Here is a 19,478-nt window from a genome sequence, read left to right as displayed (position 1 = left end):
CTCTTGTTAAATTTTGCCAGGCTTTTCGGTACAGTGAAAGTCATCCCCCGACTGCCTCCAGAGGTGAGCAGCCGGGCAACCCTTCAGAGATGCTAGAAGGGCTTGCCAGAGAAGGATTCTCTGTCACCCTGGTTCTGCGGACCCCCTCTACCACGAGGACAGCGTCTGTTATTGTTGTTTCCCCCTCTGCCTCTGGAAGAAAAATCACCCCGTGTGACAGGCAAGGATCCCTGGGATTTCCAGTACCACATCTTCCCACTCTTCTGACTCTTGGGGTAAGGTCTAAAAGGAGTGGAAAAATGGACTCCCATGGCAGAGAGAGTCTTGCCTTCTTGATCACACCTGGTCAGCATGTCTTTCACCTGAGGCCCAAAGAGAAAAGAGCCATCAAAGGGAGTATTGGTGAAGGATGCTTGAAAGGGTTCTGCAAACTGACACAGCCTCATCCGAGCATGTCTCCTGAGGCCACACCTGTGCCAGCGACTCTGCTCGCTCCATCGGCTGCATAGAAAATCAGCCTCATGGAGGAGTTGACTATAGAATTAAGAGTCGCCAGCTGGGAAGCTACTTTGGCTTGTACTCCCTCAGCTGTAGGATCTTGAAGGGCATCTCCAAGCTCTTTCAGGAGATCCCTTTGAAGTTGAGTAAAATGACATAGATAGTTCAGAGACCTCATCGAGAAGGTTGCTGAAGCAAAAATTCACTTTCCATATCTGGCCATCGTCCGAGACTCTTTGTTAGGGGGATGAACAGATGAAGAGGTTTCTGCTAACTCTTTCTTGGTGGCTGCTGCTACCACTATGGCATCAATGGGCACAACTTTGGAAAGGAATTGCTTATCCTGGGGGGCTGTAATACACTTGTTAGGGCTCCTTGGAGTTGGTTCCACAGAGTTTGGAGCTGACCAAGCCTTTCGAGCCACCACAGACATGAGTGGGTTGAAAGGAGGAGAAACCCAGGAGGTGGAAGGTCGGAAACCGAATGCATCCAGGAGAACAGACTCATCCTCGGTAGGGGCTAGGGATGTACAGTTCCCCCTCTGTCTAAGCATTTCAAGGATGTCCAAAAAGGAAACATCTTCAGAGGGGGACCTCGGGGACCCTTCCGATTCATCTACATCTGTATCTGAAGTGACAGACTCAGGGGAGTCAATGTGCTTCCTCTTGCACTTCTTCTTCTGAGGGGGCTCCTCTGAGTGATCAGGGGAGGCCTCAGAAGAAGAGGGAACACCCGGTGGGGTGTCCTGGGGCATCAGTTCCCTACGCTTGAAGTCTGGAGGAAGAGCAGAGGTTGACACAGACACCATGGGGAACAGAGCCGATGGAGCTGGTAGTGGAGCTGTTTCGGGGAACAGCACACTCCACATGACCTCGAAAGCGTCCCGACCTCCGGCAGAGAAAGCTCCAGTTCCGAAAAAATAGGAATCTTTCTCCGCACCGAGGGTGACGGCTTCAAGGCCGATGTTGGAGTCGAGCTCACCTGTGCCGAAGCTCCGAGGGGGAGAATGGGGTCAGACAAGGGTCCGATGCCACTCTCCCCCTCGGAACCGATGAGAGAGCCCTGGCATCCAGATTCCTCAATAGAAGGAACACTCAAGGTAATCGGAGCGAAAGTCAGAGCCGGAGGAGAGATGGTGATCGGAGCCGACAGTTCCACTACCCGCGCACCAACGAATTCCGGCTCCGAACTCAATGGAGTCGGAGGAGGAATGGAAATAGAGGTGGTTGGAGCCGATACCTGTTGAGGTGGGCTGGACAGTAAATTAGCTAGTGCCTGTGACTTAAGCAACCTACTTACTACTCTCTCCACATCATGATCCGAAAGCCTAGAGGATCGAGAGGAATGTGAAGAATGGTGGCTACGTTCACTTTGTAATAAAGGTGACTGAGGTGCTGACTGAATGGACACTAAGGAAGGGGACCTCAGTCTTTTATGGCTCCGTGACGGCTCTGAAACATCTGATGGAGCCAACGGAGGAGTTGTCGTGTCAGTGCCAGCCGGAACCGACATACTCGGTTGTTCCAGTACAGGAGTCGGCTCCGAAGGTGGAGCCAACGGTTTGGCAGATTTGGGGGATTTCACTGGCTGGGAACTCTTTGCCAGTGAATCCTGAGGCTTCAACAAACCCCGAAGGATTAATTTGTTTTTGCGCTCCTGCAGGACCCTTGGACTAAAGGCATGGCAAATAGAACAACAGTCCTGCAGGTGAACAGCGCCCAAACAATAAATGCAACTAGTGTGCCCATCTGTCAGAATCATTTTCTGACAGCATGAGTCACACTTTTTGAAGCCAGAAACTTTCATATCCTTGGACATAACTCTACCACTACACACAATCCAAGTACCACAAAAAACAGACAGACAAAAAATCTCTACTACTAAACGAACACACAGATTTTTATTTTTTTTTTACAGTAACAAAAAAGGAAGGGAAGGAGAGTCTCTAAGTTAAACAGCGTTTTCCTAAGGGAGGGAGAGGGTTGAACTCTCTAATTTAAATGAGTTCTTAAGAAAAAAAGAGACTGAAGAAAGAAGCGACGTCCACAAACACCACCACAAAGAAGAAAACTATAAGGGGTAGTATACTAGTTTTTTTAAGAAGTTTAAGCAAATATAAATATAGAAATATCTAAAAGTATACAAGCCTGAGCCAGAAATGACACACCTCGTAGCTGAAGTGGCAAACGAGATCTGGGTAGCTTTTGCTAGGCAGCATGGGATAAGGGGTAGCCTCGAGCCAGTAAACAGCTCTCGAGCTATTGAAGATGGCCAAGTCGGAGCCAAGGACCGGCTCCGAACCCAAACAGCAAGAACGAAGGCGAGATAGACAACTTAACATCAAATACTACAATCTTACCCAACAGGAGCGTGACACTTTAAAAGATTACCAACCATTTTTCCATACACTGTATGAAACCTGACAAAGGGGTGGTTTGGTTATCATGGACCACATCAACTACACAGGGAGGATGTAATGGAATCACTTCCATTAATGAAATCAATATTGTTTATCACACCATCAATATACAATTGCATGAACTGCTTCTGTATGAGATGATATCATCTGGCCACTATGAATTTTTAAAAGTTAAACATTTGCATATTCCCAAGATGTTTAGAATACCTAAAATTCATTCCACTGTTGCAGACACCCTCTATGTCCCATAGTCTCTGCCAGTGGATCAGTTACAGAACCACTAGCTAAACCGGATGCTGCGATATCTCCTGCCCAATGCCAGATGCTTAAACAATCCATGTGCAGGATGTGTGGTGTCCTGTAATATTTTGGTGACCTTTTGGATGACCAGTTAAAAATGATTTTCAATCACCCCCCCCCCCCACATTTATTTTTAGGAAATGTTTTAATATCAAAAGGATTTCAGAGAATCCAAGAAAGTCAAACACCAGAGACTTTCCACAAACTACCAAATGTGTCTGTTTTCATCACTGTCAATACATAGATGCAAGTCTGGATGTTTTTGTACTTAATCTAATCAACAACAGTGCTATTTATGGCCGATTCAACAGTACAACAGCCCAGGTGGTTTATTTGGCATGGTGTGGGTCATGTACTGCTTCTTAAGTTGGCAAAACAAACAATACATTTAATAAAAGAATATATCAACATGTTTACAGCATTGAGAAAAAAAGATAACAAAAGTGCATTAGCAAGGCATGCGCTTATTGCAATAATTTTGTTAGCTTTAATTTCTGTATGCTGGAATGTAAAGTTCCATCTGGTGACTGGAAAAAAAACACTTGTTATATTGTGAAATGATGTGCCAGTTGAAATTAAATGCCACCATGCCACCAGGACTTAATGATTTTGTTTCGATAGTCAGTGAATTGAAAAACAGAGCCATAAAATGGTAAAAAAACTTTCCTAGTACGATTTTTGTCTTGTTTTCATTGGTTGGTTTTCTCATCTTCAGTACAGTATTGGTCTTTGTATTTTTTAGTGTTTTATTGGATATTATTGGTGGGTGTGCACCTGTATAATTATTCAGCTTAATCAGAGCTTCTTCTTGATTTTTATTGGACGCTTTTGCAAGGCTTCTGATTGGAACTTTTCTTAGTGTTTTGATTTACTACTGGATAAAACTGATGGATATGTGTGTGTGCTTGTGCATTTTTATTCATGGATTGTAACGTACATGTTATTCAATGGTTCTGAGGATGTCATTTTATGACAAAAGCACTAAAAAAGAAGTTATGTACTCACCATAATGTTCCATGGTTTTTGTCCTTGATCTCGCCTTCCTTCTTGCTGGTTGGGTTCGGAGCCAATCCTCGGCTCCAACTCGGCCGCATTCTAAAGCTCGACAGCTTCCACTGGCTCGAGGCTAGACCCTATCCCAACATGCCTAGCGAGAGTTACCCAGATTTCGTTTGTGATAACCCATAACACTAGACTAAAAACTAATGTCTTTTGGCTCTTCCCGGTTAGGGGTCGCCACAGTGGAACTCTGGTTTGCTAACGATTGACAGTGGATTTTTACAGTGCCTAGTTGCCAGCCCGACGCCCAACCTTCAAAGAATGCACACCCATTCATGCACACACCTGCCTGCATGTCTTTAAACATTACTCGACCATGGGTAGGACATGCAGACTCCACACAGAAGGCGCTCCAACCGAGAATCGAATGGGAGAACCTCTTGCTGTGAGGAGACAATGCTAACCGCTGCACCACTGCGGATCACCATAAAATGCAAATACAGATAGACATGTATATAAATTATATATATCCCACCAAGATAGTAGTAAAAGGACTTGAAGTCTATCCAACTCATAAGGTAGGAAGGGAATCACACGCTAGTTAGCCAAATGATGGATAATTCCTCTCAATCTTCCAGGAAGGGGGAAGGAGGGTGGGATGCAAGAAGGAAGGTGAGATCAAGGACAACAAACATGGAACGTTATGGTGAGTACATAACTTCTTTATGTTATGTTGTCCCTATCTCACCTTCATTCTTGCTGGTTGGGACCGCGTCCCCAGCACCTTCTTCTTGGGTGGCTCAATGGAATAGACTCTTCAGGACCATGGAACCAAAGGATGCCCTGTTCTGGGAGGCCACATCTACCTTGTGATGAAGGTATGGGGATTAACCCAAGTAGCTGCTGCACATATTGAGTCTAAAGGCAGCCTGGCCTGAAAGGCAGTAGAGGTAGACAAAGCCCTAGCTGAGTGTCCTCGAATTTTTCCTGGCAGCTGCTTGCTCTGTGAATTATAGACACAAGTGATGGTGTCTGAAAGTCATTTTGATAGAGTTACTTTTGAGACTGAAATTTCCTTTCTGTTTTTTTGAAAAGGATACAAACAATTGGTCGGATTTTCTAAATTCTTTTGTCCTGTGCAAGTAAAAATGTAACTGTCTATGAGAATCCAGTTGGTGGAGTTTATATTCTGCCTTGTTGCCATGATTAGGGAAGAATACAGGTAGTTCTATTGATTGAATCAGATTGGAGTCTGAGCAAACTTTTGGTAGGAAGGAGGGGTTGGTTCTGAGAGAAACTGTATCTTTGTGAAATATTAAGTAAGGGGGATGAATGGATAGAGCTTGTAATTCTGTTACCTTCCTAGCTGTGGTAATGGCAGTTAAGAAAATAGTTTTCCAAGTCAAGAATTTCAGAGAACAAGTAGTAGCCAGTACAAAAGGGGGGCGAATCAAGGCAGCTATGACTAAGTTTAGATCCCAAGGAGGAGGTGGTTCTCTTATTGGGGGTCTCAAGAGGATAGTACCTTTTGGGAAAGCTTTGCATAACCTGTGGGACATAACGTTGGAACCCATTTCTCCCACATGAGAATTGGAAATAGCAGCCAGCTGAACTCGGAAAGTTGCTGCCGCTGCTCCTTGGTTAAAGGTTTCAGCGAGAATTTCGAGGATCTTTGAAAGAGGTGCAGTGAAAGGATCAATACTATTTTTGGCTGTCCAACAAAAGAACCGCTTCCATTTGCTAGCATAAAGTTTTCTCGTTGAGGATTTGTGAGAGGAAATTAAAATATGTTGTACTGCTGGGGAGATGTCAGGAAGCCTGGCTAAGATGGGAAGTGGAGAAACCAAGCTGTCAGCTTGAGGGTCTGTATGGAAGGATGGAGCGTACCTGAATGATGCACCAGGAGATCTGGAACTGGGTCCAGGATCCAAGGCTTCTCCTGGAGATGGGGCCATAGGAAGGGGAACCATATTTGATGAGGCCAGTAAGGGACAATGAAGATTAAATTGCAATCCAACAATTTTGCTTTCTGAAGAACCTTGAGTATTAGAGGGAATGGAGGAAAAGCATAAAGAAGTCCCGGGGGCCAATCATGAACAAGTGCATCCCTGGGTGACCATCCCTATGGGGGACTAGGGCAAAATAGCTGCTCCATTTGGTACTGATGGACATGGCAAAAAGGTTGCAGCAAGGCTGGCCCATTTTGCAAGAAATTTGGTTCGCAATTTCCTGCTTCAGGGACCACTCATGAGGCATCAGGATAGACCTGCTGAGCTTGTCTGCTATCATGTTGGATTTCCCCGGAATGTGCTTTGCAACAAGAAAGCATTGAGAAGATATTGCCCAGTGCCATACTCTTAGAGCCTCTCGACCCAAGGGGTAAGATATGGTTCTACCTTGCTTGTTGATGTACCATACTACTGACATGTTGTCTGCTTGAAATGCAATTGTCCCTGTAGGTAGAGAGCTCTGGAGTACTTGCAATGCCAGAAGCACTGCTCCAATCTCTAAGACGTTGATGTGCAAGTGGTACTCGTGTTGTTGCCAAGTTCCTTGAACAGTCTGTCCCAGATAATGCCCCCCACCCTATTTGGGAAGCATCCGTGGTCACTGTGGCTACTGGTTGGGGGAGGATGAACAGCCTGCCTATCATCACCTGAGTAGACTGAAGCCACCATTTTAGATCCTTCTTGCAGGTCTCCGTGATGAGAATTTTGTGTGACATGGGTAGATCTTGCATGGACCATTGAGCAAATAGGAGCCACTTCAATATCCTCATGTGGAAGCGCGCCAAGGGAACTAGTGTTATTGCTGCTGCCATTGAGCCCAGGACTTTGAGAACAAATCTTGCCTGAATCTTTTTTCTCCCAAGTAAGATTGAAACCTGATGTGGAATGGTTGATGCCTTCTCCTGAGGCAGTTTTGCATATCATGTCTTTTGTATCTAAATCTGCTCCTATAAATGTAATATATTGACAGGGCAACAAGGCAGATTTTTTGTAGTTTATAGTGATGCTTAGCTGTGAGAAAAGGCGAATTGTGGTGTCCTTTGCCTTGGTTAGTCAATGCTCGGTGGTGGGGGCAAGGAGCCAGTTGTCTAAATATGGAAACACCTGGAATCCTAGATGCCTCAGGTGAGCCATGGCTACTGTCATCCATTTGGCGAACACCCTGGGGGCTGTGGTGAGACCAAAGGGCAGAGCTCTGAACTCATAGTGACTGGCTCCGAGCGGGAAGTGTTGATATCTCCTGGATCATCTATCCATCTTGATATGGTAGTACACATCCTGGAGATCGATGGAGCACATCCAATTGCCCTTTTCCAGAAAGGGAAGTATGAACTGCAGTATCACCATCCGGAACTATGTCTTCTCGACAGACTTGTTGAGTCTGCTGAGATCCAAAATGGGCCTCCAGTACCCTGTTTTCTTTGGGACTAAAAAGAACCTTGAGTAAGTTCCAGATCCGATTTGGTCTGTGGGGACTTCTTGGATGACTCGTTTTTCTAGCAACCTTTGAACTTCTAGGGTTGCTTGTTCCCTTAGATTGGGTGGCACATCTGAGATGGATTTTTGTTTTCTGGGAAGAGGTGGCATGGAAAAAGGAATACTGTATCCCTTGGATATTATAAACTGTACCCATGTATCTTTTGTGATACTTTGCCAGGCTTCTGGGTACAGTGATAATCTTCTCCCAGCCCCCGACTACCTCCAGAGATGGGCAGGCGGGCCTCCTTTCAAGAGCGCTGGAAGGGGCTACTAGAGAAATCATCTCTGTTGCCCTGACTCTGCAGACCTCCTCTGCCACGAGGGTGACATCTCCCATTATTGTTTCCCCCTCTGCCCCTGGGGGAAAAGTCACCAACTTGTATCAGGCGAAGCTCCCTTTGATTTCTGGAACCACATTTTCCTGCCTTATTGACCTTTGGAATAAGGTCTAGTAGGTGCGGAGAAATGTACTCCCATGGCAAGGAGAGTTTTGCTGTCTTGCTCGCACCTGGTGAGAGTCTCTTTTACCTTGGTCCCGATCAATGCCGAGCCATCAAATGGGGCGTTGGTAAAGGAGGACTTGAAGGCCTCCATGAACTGACAAAGGTGCATCCAGCAATGTCTCCGTAAGGTGACTCCTGTGCCTGCTGCCCTGCTCACTCCATCGGCTGCATATGAGACAAGTCGCATGGAGGAATTAACTACAGAAGACAAGGTTGCAAGCTGGAAACCAGTCCTGTCCAAAGCTCCCGCAGCTGTGGGATCCTGTAGAGTATGTCCTAGCTCTTTCAGAATATCCCTCTGGAGACGAGTAAACTGGGACAAATAATTCAGTGACCTAAGGGTAAAGGCCACTGAAGAAAATATATGCTTCCCATATCTGTCCATCATATGGGACTCCTTATTCGGCAGATGGACAGAAGAAGTTTCTGTTAATTCCTTCTTTGTGGCTGCCGCAACCACCATAGCATCAACTGGCATGCCCTTAGTCAGGAAAAGTTTGTCTTCCGGTGCAATGATAAACTTACTGGGCCCTTCGTGGAACTGGTTCCATAGATTCCAGGGAGCTCCACGTCTTTTGACTTACTACACCTAGCAGCGGGTCGAAGGGTGGAGACACCCAAGAAGTGCAGGGTCGGGAACCAAATGCGTCCAGGTACACGGACTCGTCTTCAGAAGGGGAAAGGGATTTCCAGCCACCCCTCTGCTTGAGGATTTCCAGGATGTCTGAAAATGAGAGATCCTCAGAGGGGGATCATGGGGACCCTTCTGAGTCCTCCAAGTATGTGTCTGATGTCAGAGACTCAGGGGATTCCAAATGCTTCCTCTTACAAGACCTCCTCCGAGGGGTGCTCTGGAGAGGTTTTGGAAGGGGTGTCCTGGGGCATTGGTTCCCTACGCTTAGGGAGGAGGGGTGGTTCGGAGGTGGAAACTGGCCTGGAAGGGGAAGGAGCAACTGGAGCAGAGGGTGGAGTGGTCTGAGATGACAGCACACTCCTCATCACCTTAAAGGCACCACAATCCCAGCCTGACAGAGTTTCCAGCTCCAAAGAGCCAGGAGATCTCCCCCGAATAGAGGGTGATGGCTCTGAGGCCAATGTAGGTGCTGAACTCATCTGTGCCGAAGCTCCGAATGGGGAGACTAGTATCCGAGCGCAAACAACAAGAAGATAAACCAACTTGATAAACACCAACGAGGAACCTTGTTCAACAAGAACGACGCACACCAGCTGTAAAAAGTCTTAACGCTTTATTAATTCCACGAGAAGAGCGTTTTCGCCACGGACCACCGTGGCTTCATCAGAGAATACAAACAGTCAAGTGGAGTATACACTTTATATTAAACTAACACAGGAAGTGACATCGTCAAGACATCCTGGGATGCCGCAGCGTACATTCATATAAAAACATAAAAAATGTGCCACATACATGCACAATATAATAAAAACAGTAAGCACATCGTGCTTTAAATTAGTTAAAATTCTGAATACACAGGCTCAACCAATATGTGTGTAAAAAACAACGCATAGAAAACAACTTTTTCTATGATACACAACTAGAATGGTCCTAACCTAATAAGAAAATGTGAAGATGGCAAAAAAACCACCTACAATATTATTATCTATGCACGCCAATACATAGACCAACTAAAGTTGTAAAGCAGGTACAAGCAACAAGAAAAAAGTGTGCACATATATATATTTTTATTTTAAGACTTTTTACAGCTGGTGTGCGTCGTTCTTGTTGAACAAGGTTCCTCGTTGGTGTTTATCGAGACTAGTATCCGACAAGGATCCGATCTTGCTCTCCTTCCCTTGGAACCGACGAGGGAGTGTCTGCCCCCAGATCCCTAGAGAGAAGGTGGTATCAATGGGATCAGAGCTGATGTCGGATCAGAGAGACCCGGTGTTTTCGGATCCGATGGTTCCACCACAATGACCTCCATGCTCTCCGGCTCCGAACTCAGGTGAGTCGAAGGAGGAATCGATGACAAAGTAGGTTGGACAGTCAGCTCCACTTCCATATGGGCTGGGCTTGATAACATTTTAGCCAAGGCCGGTGTCCTGAGTAGCCTCTTCGCCACCCTCTCCACATCATCATCCGAAAGGCTCATGGGTGGACAATCGGTGACTGCCCACCACAGACTGGAGAAGTGGGGAATTTTGTACAGAATGCACCTGTTCCAAGGAGGGAAACCTAGTTCTTTTATGGCTCCTAGACGGTTCCGAGGACATTGATGGAACCGAAGGAGATAAAGTCTTGTCGGACCCAACAGATTTTGGATCTGATGAACATAAAGGTTTGTCTTTTCCCTTCAATGGTTCTGAGGTTGCAGCCAACAAAGATACCAACTTGGAGGGTTTGTCAGCTTTTCCTGCCTGATTACCTTCCATCCATGCCTCAAAAGGCCCTTTCAATAACCCTCTCCAAATTAACTTATTCTTATGCTCCTGCAGGATTCTAGAGCTGAATCCAATATAAATGGAACACGAGTCTTGCAGGAGAACAGCTCCCAAACAGTATACACAGCTAGTATGTCCATCGGTCAGAGACATTTTGTGGGTGCAGGAATCACACTTCTTGAATCCAGAAGGCTTGGATTCTTTCGATGCTTCCTTAGACATATTTACCAACAAAATACAACAACAAGGTACAAAAACAAGACCTGCAGCTAATAGTAGCAAAAAGGGAAGAAACACTCAGCCAAAAAACACACAGCAAAGAGCAAGGACTTTTTTCCCCTAGGAAAGGGAGAGTAGCTGAAGGAGGGGAGTCTCTAGGTCAAACGACAACTCCTCCAACTGAGGAGATGCCTCTAACTCAAACAGTTAGCTCTTTAGACCAACAGTAAAGAAGGGCAATAAGGCAAAGCCCTCTAACTTAAACGAGCTGAAAGAATCCTCTGACTTAAACAGATTCGCTAGTTAGAAGAAAGGGAATAGGAGACCTGAGAGGTGAAGAAAACGACGGCCTCAACAATAAATAGCAACTAAGAAGGCAGTAGATAGAAGGATTCTACTGACCTAAAGAGAGAACTATGGAACTAAAAAACAATATTTTACATAAAATAAGCAGAAAAAAACAGTACAACTTAGCCTGGGCCAGTCACCAGCAATCCCGAAGCTTCAAGGGGCAAGCGAGATCTGGGTAACTCTCGCAAGGCATGTTGGGATAGGGTCTAGCCTCAAGCCAGTGGAAGCTCTCAAGCTTTAGAATGCGGCTGAGTCAGAGCCGAGGATTGGCTCCAAACCTAACCAGTAAGAATGAAGGCAAGATAGGGACAACATAACATCTGTAGTTTTTAATTTTTGCCACTAAAGGTCTGTTGCGAAGTTTGGGCCACCTGGTCATTTTTATTATTAGTTTATTTCTGTACCAGTTCCTGAGTTCTGCTTGGTTCTTTGTGCTTTACCTGATGTTGTCAATTTTCATTCTATCCTCAACAAATCTGACAGAGTCCCCAGCTACCTAAAATCCAGGGTGGACTCTAAGGAAGGATATTCCTGAGCACCACTGAGCCAAATAATGCTCTACCTCTGGAGAACTGATCCAGCTTATAATGAGTAAGAAAAGGTATGGGGAGTAGCCCAAATTGCTGCTGCGCATATATCATCCATGGACATTTTGTGTTGAAAAGCTGAGGAAGCAGCCATGGACCTAGTAGAATGGGCCCGTAATGATTCTGGGAGAGTAATGTCCAGTTTGTTATAAACAAATGAAATACAATCAGTAAGCCACCTAGATAAAGTAACTTTGGCAACTGGTTTTCTTAATTTGATTTCTGCAATTGAAACTAACAAGTGGTCAGTTTTTCTGACGTCTTTTTCTCTACATAGATTTAAACGTAATTTCCTGAGGACATCCAATAAATGTCATGCGTATTCACCCTTGTTAGTAAATTTAGTAAAGAATACTGGCAGATTAATGGACTGGTTTATATTAGATTTTGACACCACCTTAGGAAAGAAGAATGCATTACTATGTAATTTAACTCTATCCTTGTGAAAAATCAAGTATGGTGGTTCAGAGGACAAAGCTTGAATCTCAGAAATTCTTCTGGCAGAGGTGATAGCTACCAGAAAAAATTATCTTGCAAGAAAAATATTTAAGGTCACATGTATCTGCTGGTTCAATGGGGGATTGTACTAGATTCAGATCCCAAGGGGGAGTAGGATCTTTGAAAGGAGGTCTCAGATAAATTGTACCTTTCAAGAAGGCTTTACTCAACTTATGAGATGTGACAGATTCACCATCAAAATCAATACGAAAATTTGATATGGCTGCTAATTTAACTTTAATGGTTGATGAACTAGTTCCTTCTTTAAATAGATGGGTCAAAAATTCAAGGATGCTATGTATTGGGGCTGACAAATGTTAAATATTATTTTGATAAGCCCAGTGAACAAACCTCTTCCATTTGCTAGAATAGAGTTTTCTGGTAGAAGGTTTATGGGAAGACAAAATTATTTGACAGACAAGAGAAGAGAGCATAGTTTGTCTGGCTATTAATAGAACTGGAGAAGCGAGGCAGTCAGCCTAAGGTTGGTTATGTTTGGATGAATCATGCCTGTTGGGTGAGACAGGAGGTCTGGAGTCAGATCCAGAATCCAAGGTTGATAAGCAAGTGAGACCAGAGGAAGGGGAACCAAATTTGTCAAGACCAGTAAGGTGCAATGAGGATGACCTTCCTCTTCAACATGGCAGCTTTCTGTAAGAATTACAGAATTAGCAGAATCTATATAACAAATAAAACAGAATAAGACACTGAAGAAATAACACTTATCGGACAAAAAAAGTTTGAGAGTGTTGGCAATCATGTCTTTCGCTGAAAGTGGCAAATGAGATCTCAGGTAATTGAGGTTGGTGCACTGTAATTGAAGAGCTTAAGAGTTCTTAGTGGCCATGAACTTTAGCAATGGCAGAGTCGGATTTGAGGATTCAGATCCAAACCCATCTGTTGTAGATAGAATGAAAATTGACTTCAGATCTGATGTTACCATCTGTGCAGGGGCTGGCAATGCCAAAACACTTAAAACAGAGTCACAGTCAGGTGACACACTAGCATGGTTTTCATACAACGTTGGTCATGCATCCTCTGTATAAGGTAAATGTCCAGTCATACCTACAGATGATCCAATGACTATATACTCACAGCACCTGTAGACCCAGCAAGGGAGGGAGTTCTGTGGCTGCCATAGCAAATGAGCACACTGCAGTAGATGTGGACATATCCATTACATCACAACCTTGCAGTTGTGTCTAATGCCATCGGGTGTTACATTTTGTGACACTAGGAGGTACTGCTCGCTATGCCAGGAGAAGTGGGGCAGTGGGTGTATAACATGCCAGCAAAGCTAGCTGGAATTTAGTAAAGAAATGCATATTATTTGAATATCAAACTGATTTCTACAGATGCTTGTGCTGAAAATATATTTGTAAAGTTGCTTGTCTTAAAAATGTATCAACAGCATGCCCTGCTGGAAAGAAAAGAAATGTACATGAATTATTGTACCTGAAATTAAATGTACATATTTTAATAGAGGACACTGGAAGAGAAGAGGTTAAACACAATCAAGATGCAGCAAACTTTGAAAAACAGCTGACATTAAATTAGACCATAAAGATTGTATCTTACAGTTCTGGTTGCAGCCAGAGACAAAATGTCTGGGAAACCAAGTATTATAAACCCTTCTTTATTGTCTCTAGCAGGGAGCTAATTGCTACTCTGGAAGTGTAGAGGTTTGAAGTTGTTTTATGACTTCTATGAGCTTCAGTAGATCTGACGAAAGCACTATATGTGTGTATGGTAACACATAGGTGCTAAAGTCCTGGCAGCTTCTAGTATTGGTGAAAGTGTGGGAAACGGAGTCAGATGACCAGATGAGATGTCATTCTGTAGGCTATCTCAGAAATAACAGTTAGATACTATACTGAGAAGTCTCTCAGTCAGACTAGGCAGTCTGTTTCTTGGAAGCTGACATAAAAGGATCCCTCAAATACTTCATCTTGCCCTGCTCTAGTAAGTGAACCAGTGAACAGTAACTCTTTAGATTAATCAGGAAAATAGAGCAAGATTAGTTAAGTACTGTTTTTCTGCATCTATTCATCTGTGTTATTTTAATAGTTCCTGTGGTTGAAACTCTGGTGTTTACTATAGATACTTAGTATTTTCATGTTCTTTTATTATTTATTACTAAATATATTTAAACCTTTCATTGTGGCCAGTCCTTTTGGAAAATATTTAACTTTTGAGAGTTTTTGCATATACTTATTTGGTGATAACTCTGGCCACTCCTGAAAGTCTTGCTGTTTAGTCAACATTACCATTTATACTAATTTCGCTCAGTATAATTGGATACACTTTTAAGAGCCTTGTAGTAACTGGCTGGTGGCAGTGAATCTACCTTATAATCTGGGCAAAGTTGGTAAAGCAACAGAATAATCCAAAAAATAGCTGTACACAGCAACGGAAATCTGCGGATCCACCAATAAGTGCCACACTACCAGGTATAAATCCAATTTATTGAGACACAAGGACGAACTGACAATGGACCAAGACCAAAAACATGAAGCAAATAAAACTGAGTTAAGCGCTTTCACCCATGACAACTGGGCTTCTTCAGAACTAAAACGCCAACCATTAAAATCAGTTTAAAAAACTTGTTTGGCGCCAAAAAAATCTCACCTTTTTAAAGAAACATTTACACTTGCTTAATAGCGCTTAATATAAAGGAACCTGTTCACATATAATAAAATATATATTAACATACTAATTCCTCTACACAAAAACTAATGAGCTTGTGCCCCCATATATGCCAACCTGGTTATGCTTAATTGGGAGGATACTCAATTATTTCCTAGCAAGTATTTCCAGCATGTCAAGTATTATTCCAGATTTCTGGATGATATATATATTTTGTGGGAAGCAGACTATGATACTTTACATCAGTTTATTAATTTTCTCAATACAAGTAGTGAATATTTGAAATTCACTTTTTCGCACAGTAATATAGGGGTACCTTATTTAGACACCTATATTTTTCAACAAGAGGGCGAACTTCAATCTAAAATATATAGAAAAAGCATGTTCTCTAATAACTATTTAGCATACACTAGCTGTCATCCTCCAAAAGTAAAATATAATGTATTTAAGGGTCAATGTATCTGTGCTGCGCGTATGGTATCTAATTTTGAGAACATGAAAAAAGAATCAGATTTTATTAAAAATGTATTCCAACAAAGAGGTTATCCTATTAAAATGATGGAGAAAATAGTAGGTTATGTTATTCAACAGTGGAATGTGAAATACAAACCATTATTAGGAGCTGGCAGTGCACTATGCAAATGTTCTGATGACAACATGGTTAAAAATGGCAATGCTAATAGTTTGCCACCATCATTTCAGAGAGCCTGTGTATTACAGTATAATTTAGGTGTAGATAACATCAAAAGGATGATGTACAAATTTTGGTATGTTATAACTAGTGATGTCAACTTAGTTAAAATTTTGGGTAATAAACCCAATTTTATATATAAAATGGGAAGGAACATGAAATCATTAGTTGAACAAAGATATAATGAATCGAAGAATGATTATAAATGTAGTAATAACAGAAGTAAGAAATGTCGCTTTTGTAACCAATGTAAGTACATGTCACAAGAGAGTAAAATAAGATTGGAGAATGGACATAAATACTTTATAAGATTTAAATTTGGTAATTGTAATACAAAAATGGTGATATATTTGGTGAAATGTGAAAAATGCCCAAGTTTTTATGTAGGGAAGACGGAGAGATGTCTTAAGAAGAGAATTTATGATCACATTATTAGCATCAAAACGAAAGATAAAACCAATCATTAGATATATTTTTATCCATTATTATGGTTTTTGGAACTTGTGTCTTATTTATATCAAGTGAAAGACTAGTGTTTGTGCTTTTAAGTATATTTTTTAATTGAAACGTTTATACATAATTGTTTCAATGAAATCATTGGTCCATGCTTGGTTTGATTGATTTATTTAAGGGGAGGATTTTGGTGATTTGCTGTTTTGCCGTTGATGAAGACTTTCGAAAACGTATTATGTGTACAAGCGTTTGGGTATTTGCACAATAAAACTGCTTTGTTATTTCAAACGATCTCTTGGTACTTGGTCTGTACCCTCATTTGGTTCTCCAGAGCGAACTTTTGCTTGTTCTTGGTTATTGGAGTTCGCTTTCATCTCTTAACTTGGTTTTTGTTCTAATAATTTTAGGGATACTTGTATCTTGTTTATAACATGTCCAAGTATAATTCAATCTTGGGCACATAAAAGGCACATTAAACGCAAACAGCATAGGTTACTGCTTTACTACAACATCACTGAAAACCTAGACATTTAGAAAATATATGACCCATATTAGCTTTTCTCAAAACTTTTGCTCAGGAATGATATAACGGTTTATAGATGCTCAAGCCATCTGAGTCAAGCCAGAGCTTTATTAGGACTGACCTTACCACTATCATTTCATGATTAAAAAAAAAGCCCCTCAAAAATACATTCTCAAATATTTTCAATATTTATAACAAAAGTAATAATAAATGGGCTTGGGCTATGTCACTGGCAGAATAGTAAGGGCACATTGGGTAGACTAAGATCAAAAGGCTGTTATCATCTGACAATAAACTACAGTCATAAGAAACATTACATAGAGAAAGGTAAAAAAAGGTTATCTAATCATTTTAAAGCCAGTACATGTTAATAATGTGAAGATGTCAATGGATGCCTTGAAGAGCTGTTGAAGCCAAAACAAATTTCAGTTTTTCAATATTCACAAGGAATAGAAGCTTTACATACCATATGGCTGGCTGGGTGCTGTGGGTTTCTTTTTCTTCGAGAGAAGGAAGTGTTAAAACTTGCTGGTTGATCGCGTTTAGATACTCTTCAGCATGTTTCTTTTCATTCACAAATAAATAAATAAATTATCAACTTAAATATGAACCACCAGAAGATTAAAGCACATATATCAAATAACACTTCTGCAAAATGGGAATCACAAGTGGTTAGTCACAATATTTTTCAGAGGTTTTGGTTCTTTAATGTTAGAACTTCATCAGAAACAACTTCACCAAACAAGCTTTAATAATGATAAATACATTATCAAATATACAAACACAACTAAACAGATTCCAGTTTTATTAAACAATTTCTTAAAGATATGGAATATATTATTTGCTTTTATTACTGATGAGCTATTGTTGTAAGAAATGTGTTTTACTAATACTTCAAATTAGAGATTGCTGGCTCCTAAACATTTATAATCATGATGTTTAGGTGATGTCATATTTGTCACAGATAAATTTACTTACAACTTCCTCACTTTAAAAAGCAACTTGAAGCATCTAGCAAACAAAACAACTGTTTCATACAGAATCCAATCAGATTTGTAATACCATGAATTAGACAGCATTATTCCTGACAGGGATCTGTGCTTCATAGCACAATCTTGTGTACATCACTGTCAAGGATATGACTATGATATACTCACCAATTATGGCAAATACAAGCCAGTACCTCAGGACATAGTCCTTGGCATTGCTTATACCTCATATCACTCAGGTGCAATTAGCGGCCCAAGTGCTGATGGATCCTGCTAGGCCATGATGAGAAAGAACAGTCTGTGTTGGCTTACTCATGCCAGGGGTGCAGTGCTGTCAGAGACCTACCACAAAACATCCACCTGAGAAAAGGTGCAAGAATGCAACACTTGCGTCTAGGGACTATGGGAAGCAATAGCCACCAAAAAAGTGAGTATGCACACCAGCTGGCATTTCATGTAGGAGAGAGCATGCATCTATATATTTTGTTCAGTATAGTGGGCAGTGTACTCCATATTCTCACAAATGGAAGGAGTTGTTATAAGCATATAGAAGACTCTCCAATACTCCCAATGGCTAAAGTACATCTGTGTAAGTAAACATACCATAATAACAGATGTTAGAATGATCACTGCTGTAGTAACCTAAGCTATATGGGTTATATCTCGCCAAGTATAGAACAGCAGGACAGCTTCCAAATCTTTAGAGCACCTTCAACACACCCAAACAATTAGTCAGCTTGTTAATGACCTGACCAAAAATCAGGTTTGGGTACCAAGTCCTTTAGAGCTTTTGTGCCAACAGAGATAGAGGACATTGCTAGGAATATGATACTAAATTGTCCACACAGTGGCATAAAAACATATAAAAATAAGGGGGGGTGGAGGGAGGGAGAGGCTACTGCAGCAATGATCATTTGGACATCTACTGCTATGCTGTTTACTTACACAACTGTACTATGCTCTTCATATGGATTATTGCTGCAGTAGTCTAACAATAGGGGTAGATTGCCATAGCTTAACATGACTGGGAGGAGGAAGGATGAGGGTCCAGAAGCCCTGGAGAATGGTCTGAGCAAAGTCTGTCCTTGACCTGGAGAAGTAGTACAGTTTAGAGTGCTTTGTAAAAGTGTGCACAGAGGACCAAGTTGCTGCTTTTATTTATTTATTTTATTTTATTTTACATTTGTTGACCGGGCTAGTCCAGCTGGATATATGTCCATTTTCAGTGGAGGCCCGGGGAGAAAAGCTCCAACGGTATTACAAGTAAATCACAGAAACAGGCAAAACAAGGTAAAAATTATGAACACATCGAGTCAGCACATGAGATACACATGCAGACAGGCATAGTCGTAGTAGGAAATTACATAAACAAAGTTTAGTAGATATTTGCTATACAAATTCTAAAATTATAAGTATATAATATGGAAAAGGTGAAAATAATAAACATATTTTATTTTAAAAATATATATATATATATATTTTTTTTTTTTTTTTTTTACATAAGTCTATAGGATGTTGTGTGTGGAGGAATTAAGGAGGAAAGGAAAAAGGAAGGTTAATCTGGGTTGTTACAGGAACAAAGCCAGTGTTTATTGAGATGTGTTTTCAGCTGTCTTTTAAAGAGTGGAAGACTAGACAAAGATGAGATATCAGATGGCAGTTTATTCCACATTTTTCCAACAGAGTTAGAAAAAAGGCTATCACCTGCAGAGTTATTGGGTTTGATAATATTAACCAGTAGTTTGTTTGAAGAGCGTAGGTGTTTCAAGTTATTATAAGGTGTAATGAGGTTAGAGAGGATTGGTGTTTTAGAAGGCTGATATAGAATGTTGTGAGCAGTTAAGAGCTGTTGATAAATGAGCCTGTTAGGAAGTTCAAGCCAGCCTAGTTGTTTTAGGTTAAGACAGTGATGAG

The 19,478-nt window shown here is 41.7% G+C and overlaps 1 protein-coding gene across 2 annotated transcripts in view; it reads right to left on the bottom strand.

The window, feature by feature from the left end:
* The window catches only part of IQCH (IQ motif containing H), a 4,045,691-nt gene that overhangs the window by 3,795,129 nt on the left and 231,084 nt on the right, over nt 1-19,478 (bottom strand). For both annotated transcript variants that reach the window (XM_044077880.1, XM_044077881.1), the window contains exon 3: nt 17,042-17,139. In XM_044077880.1, coding sequence (XP_043933815.1) covers nt 17,042-17,139 — 98 coding nt within the window. The remainder of the gene's footprint in view (nt 1-17,041; nt 17,140-19,478) is intronic.

Source organism: Protopterus annectens, chromosome 7.part0 (genome assembly GCF_019279795.1).
Source record: "Protopterus annectens isolate FY-2018-M chromosome 7.part0, PAN1.0, whole genome shotgun sequence".
Taxonomy (NCBI): Eukaryota; Metazoa; Chordata; order Ceratodontiformes; family Protopteridae; genus Protopterus; species Protopterus annectens.
This window is presented reverse-complemented; position numbering and strand designations above follow the sequence as displayed.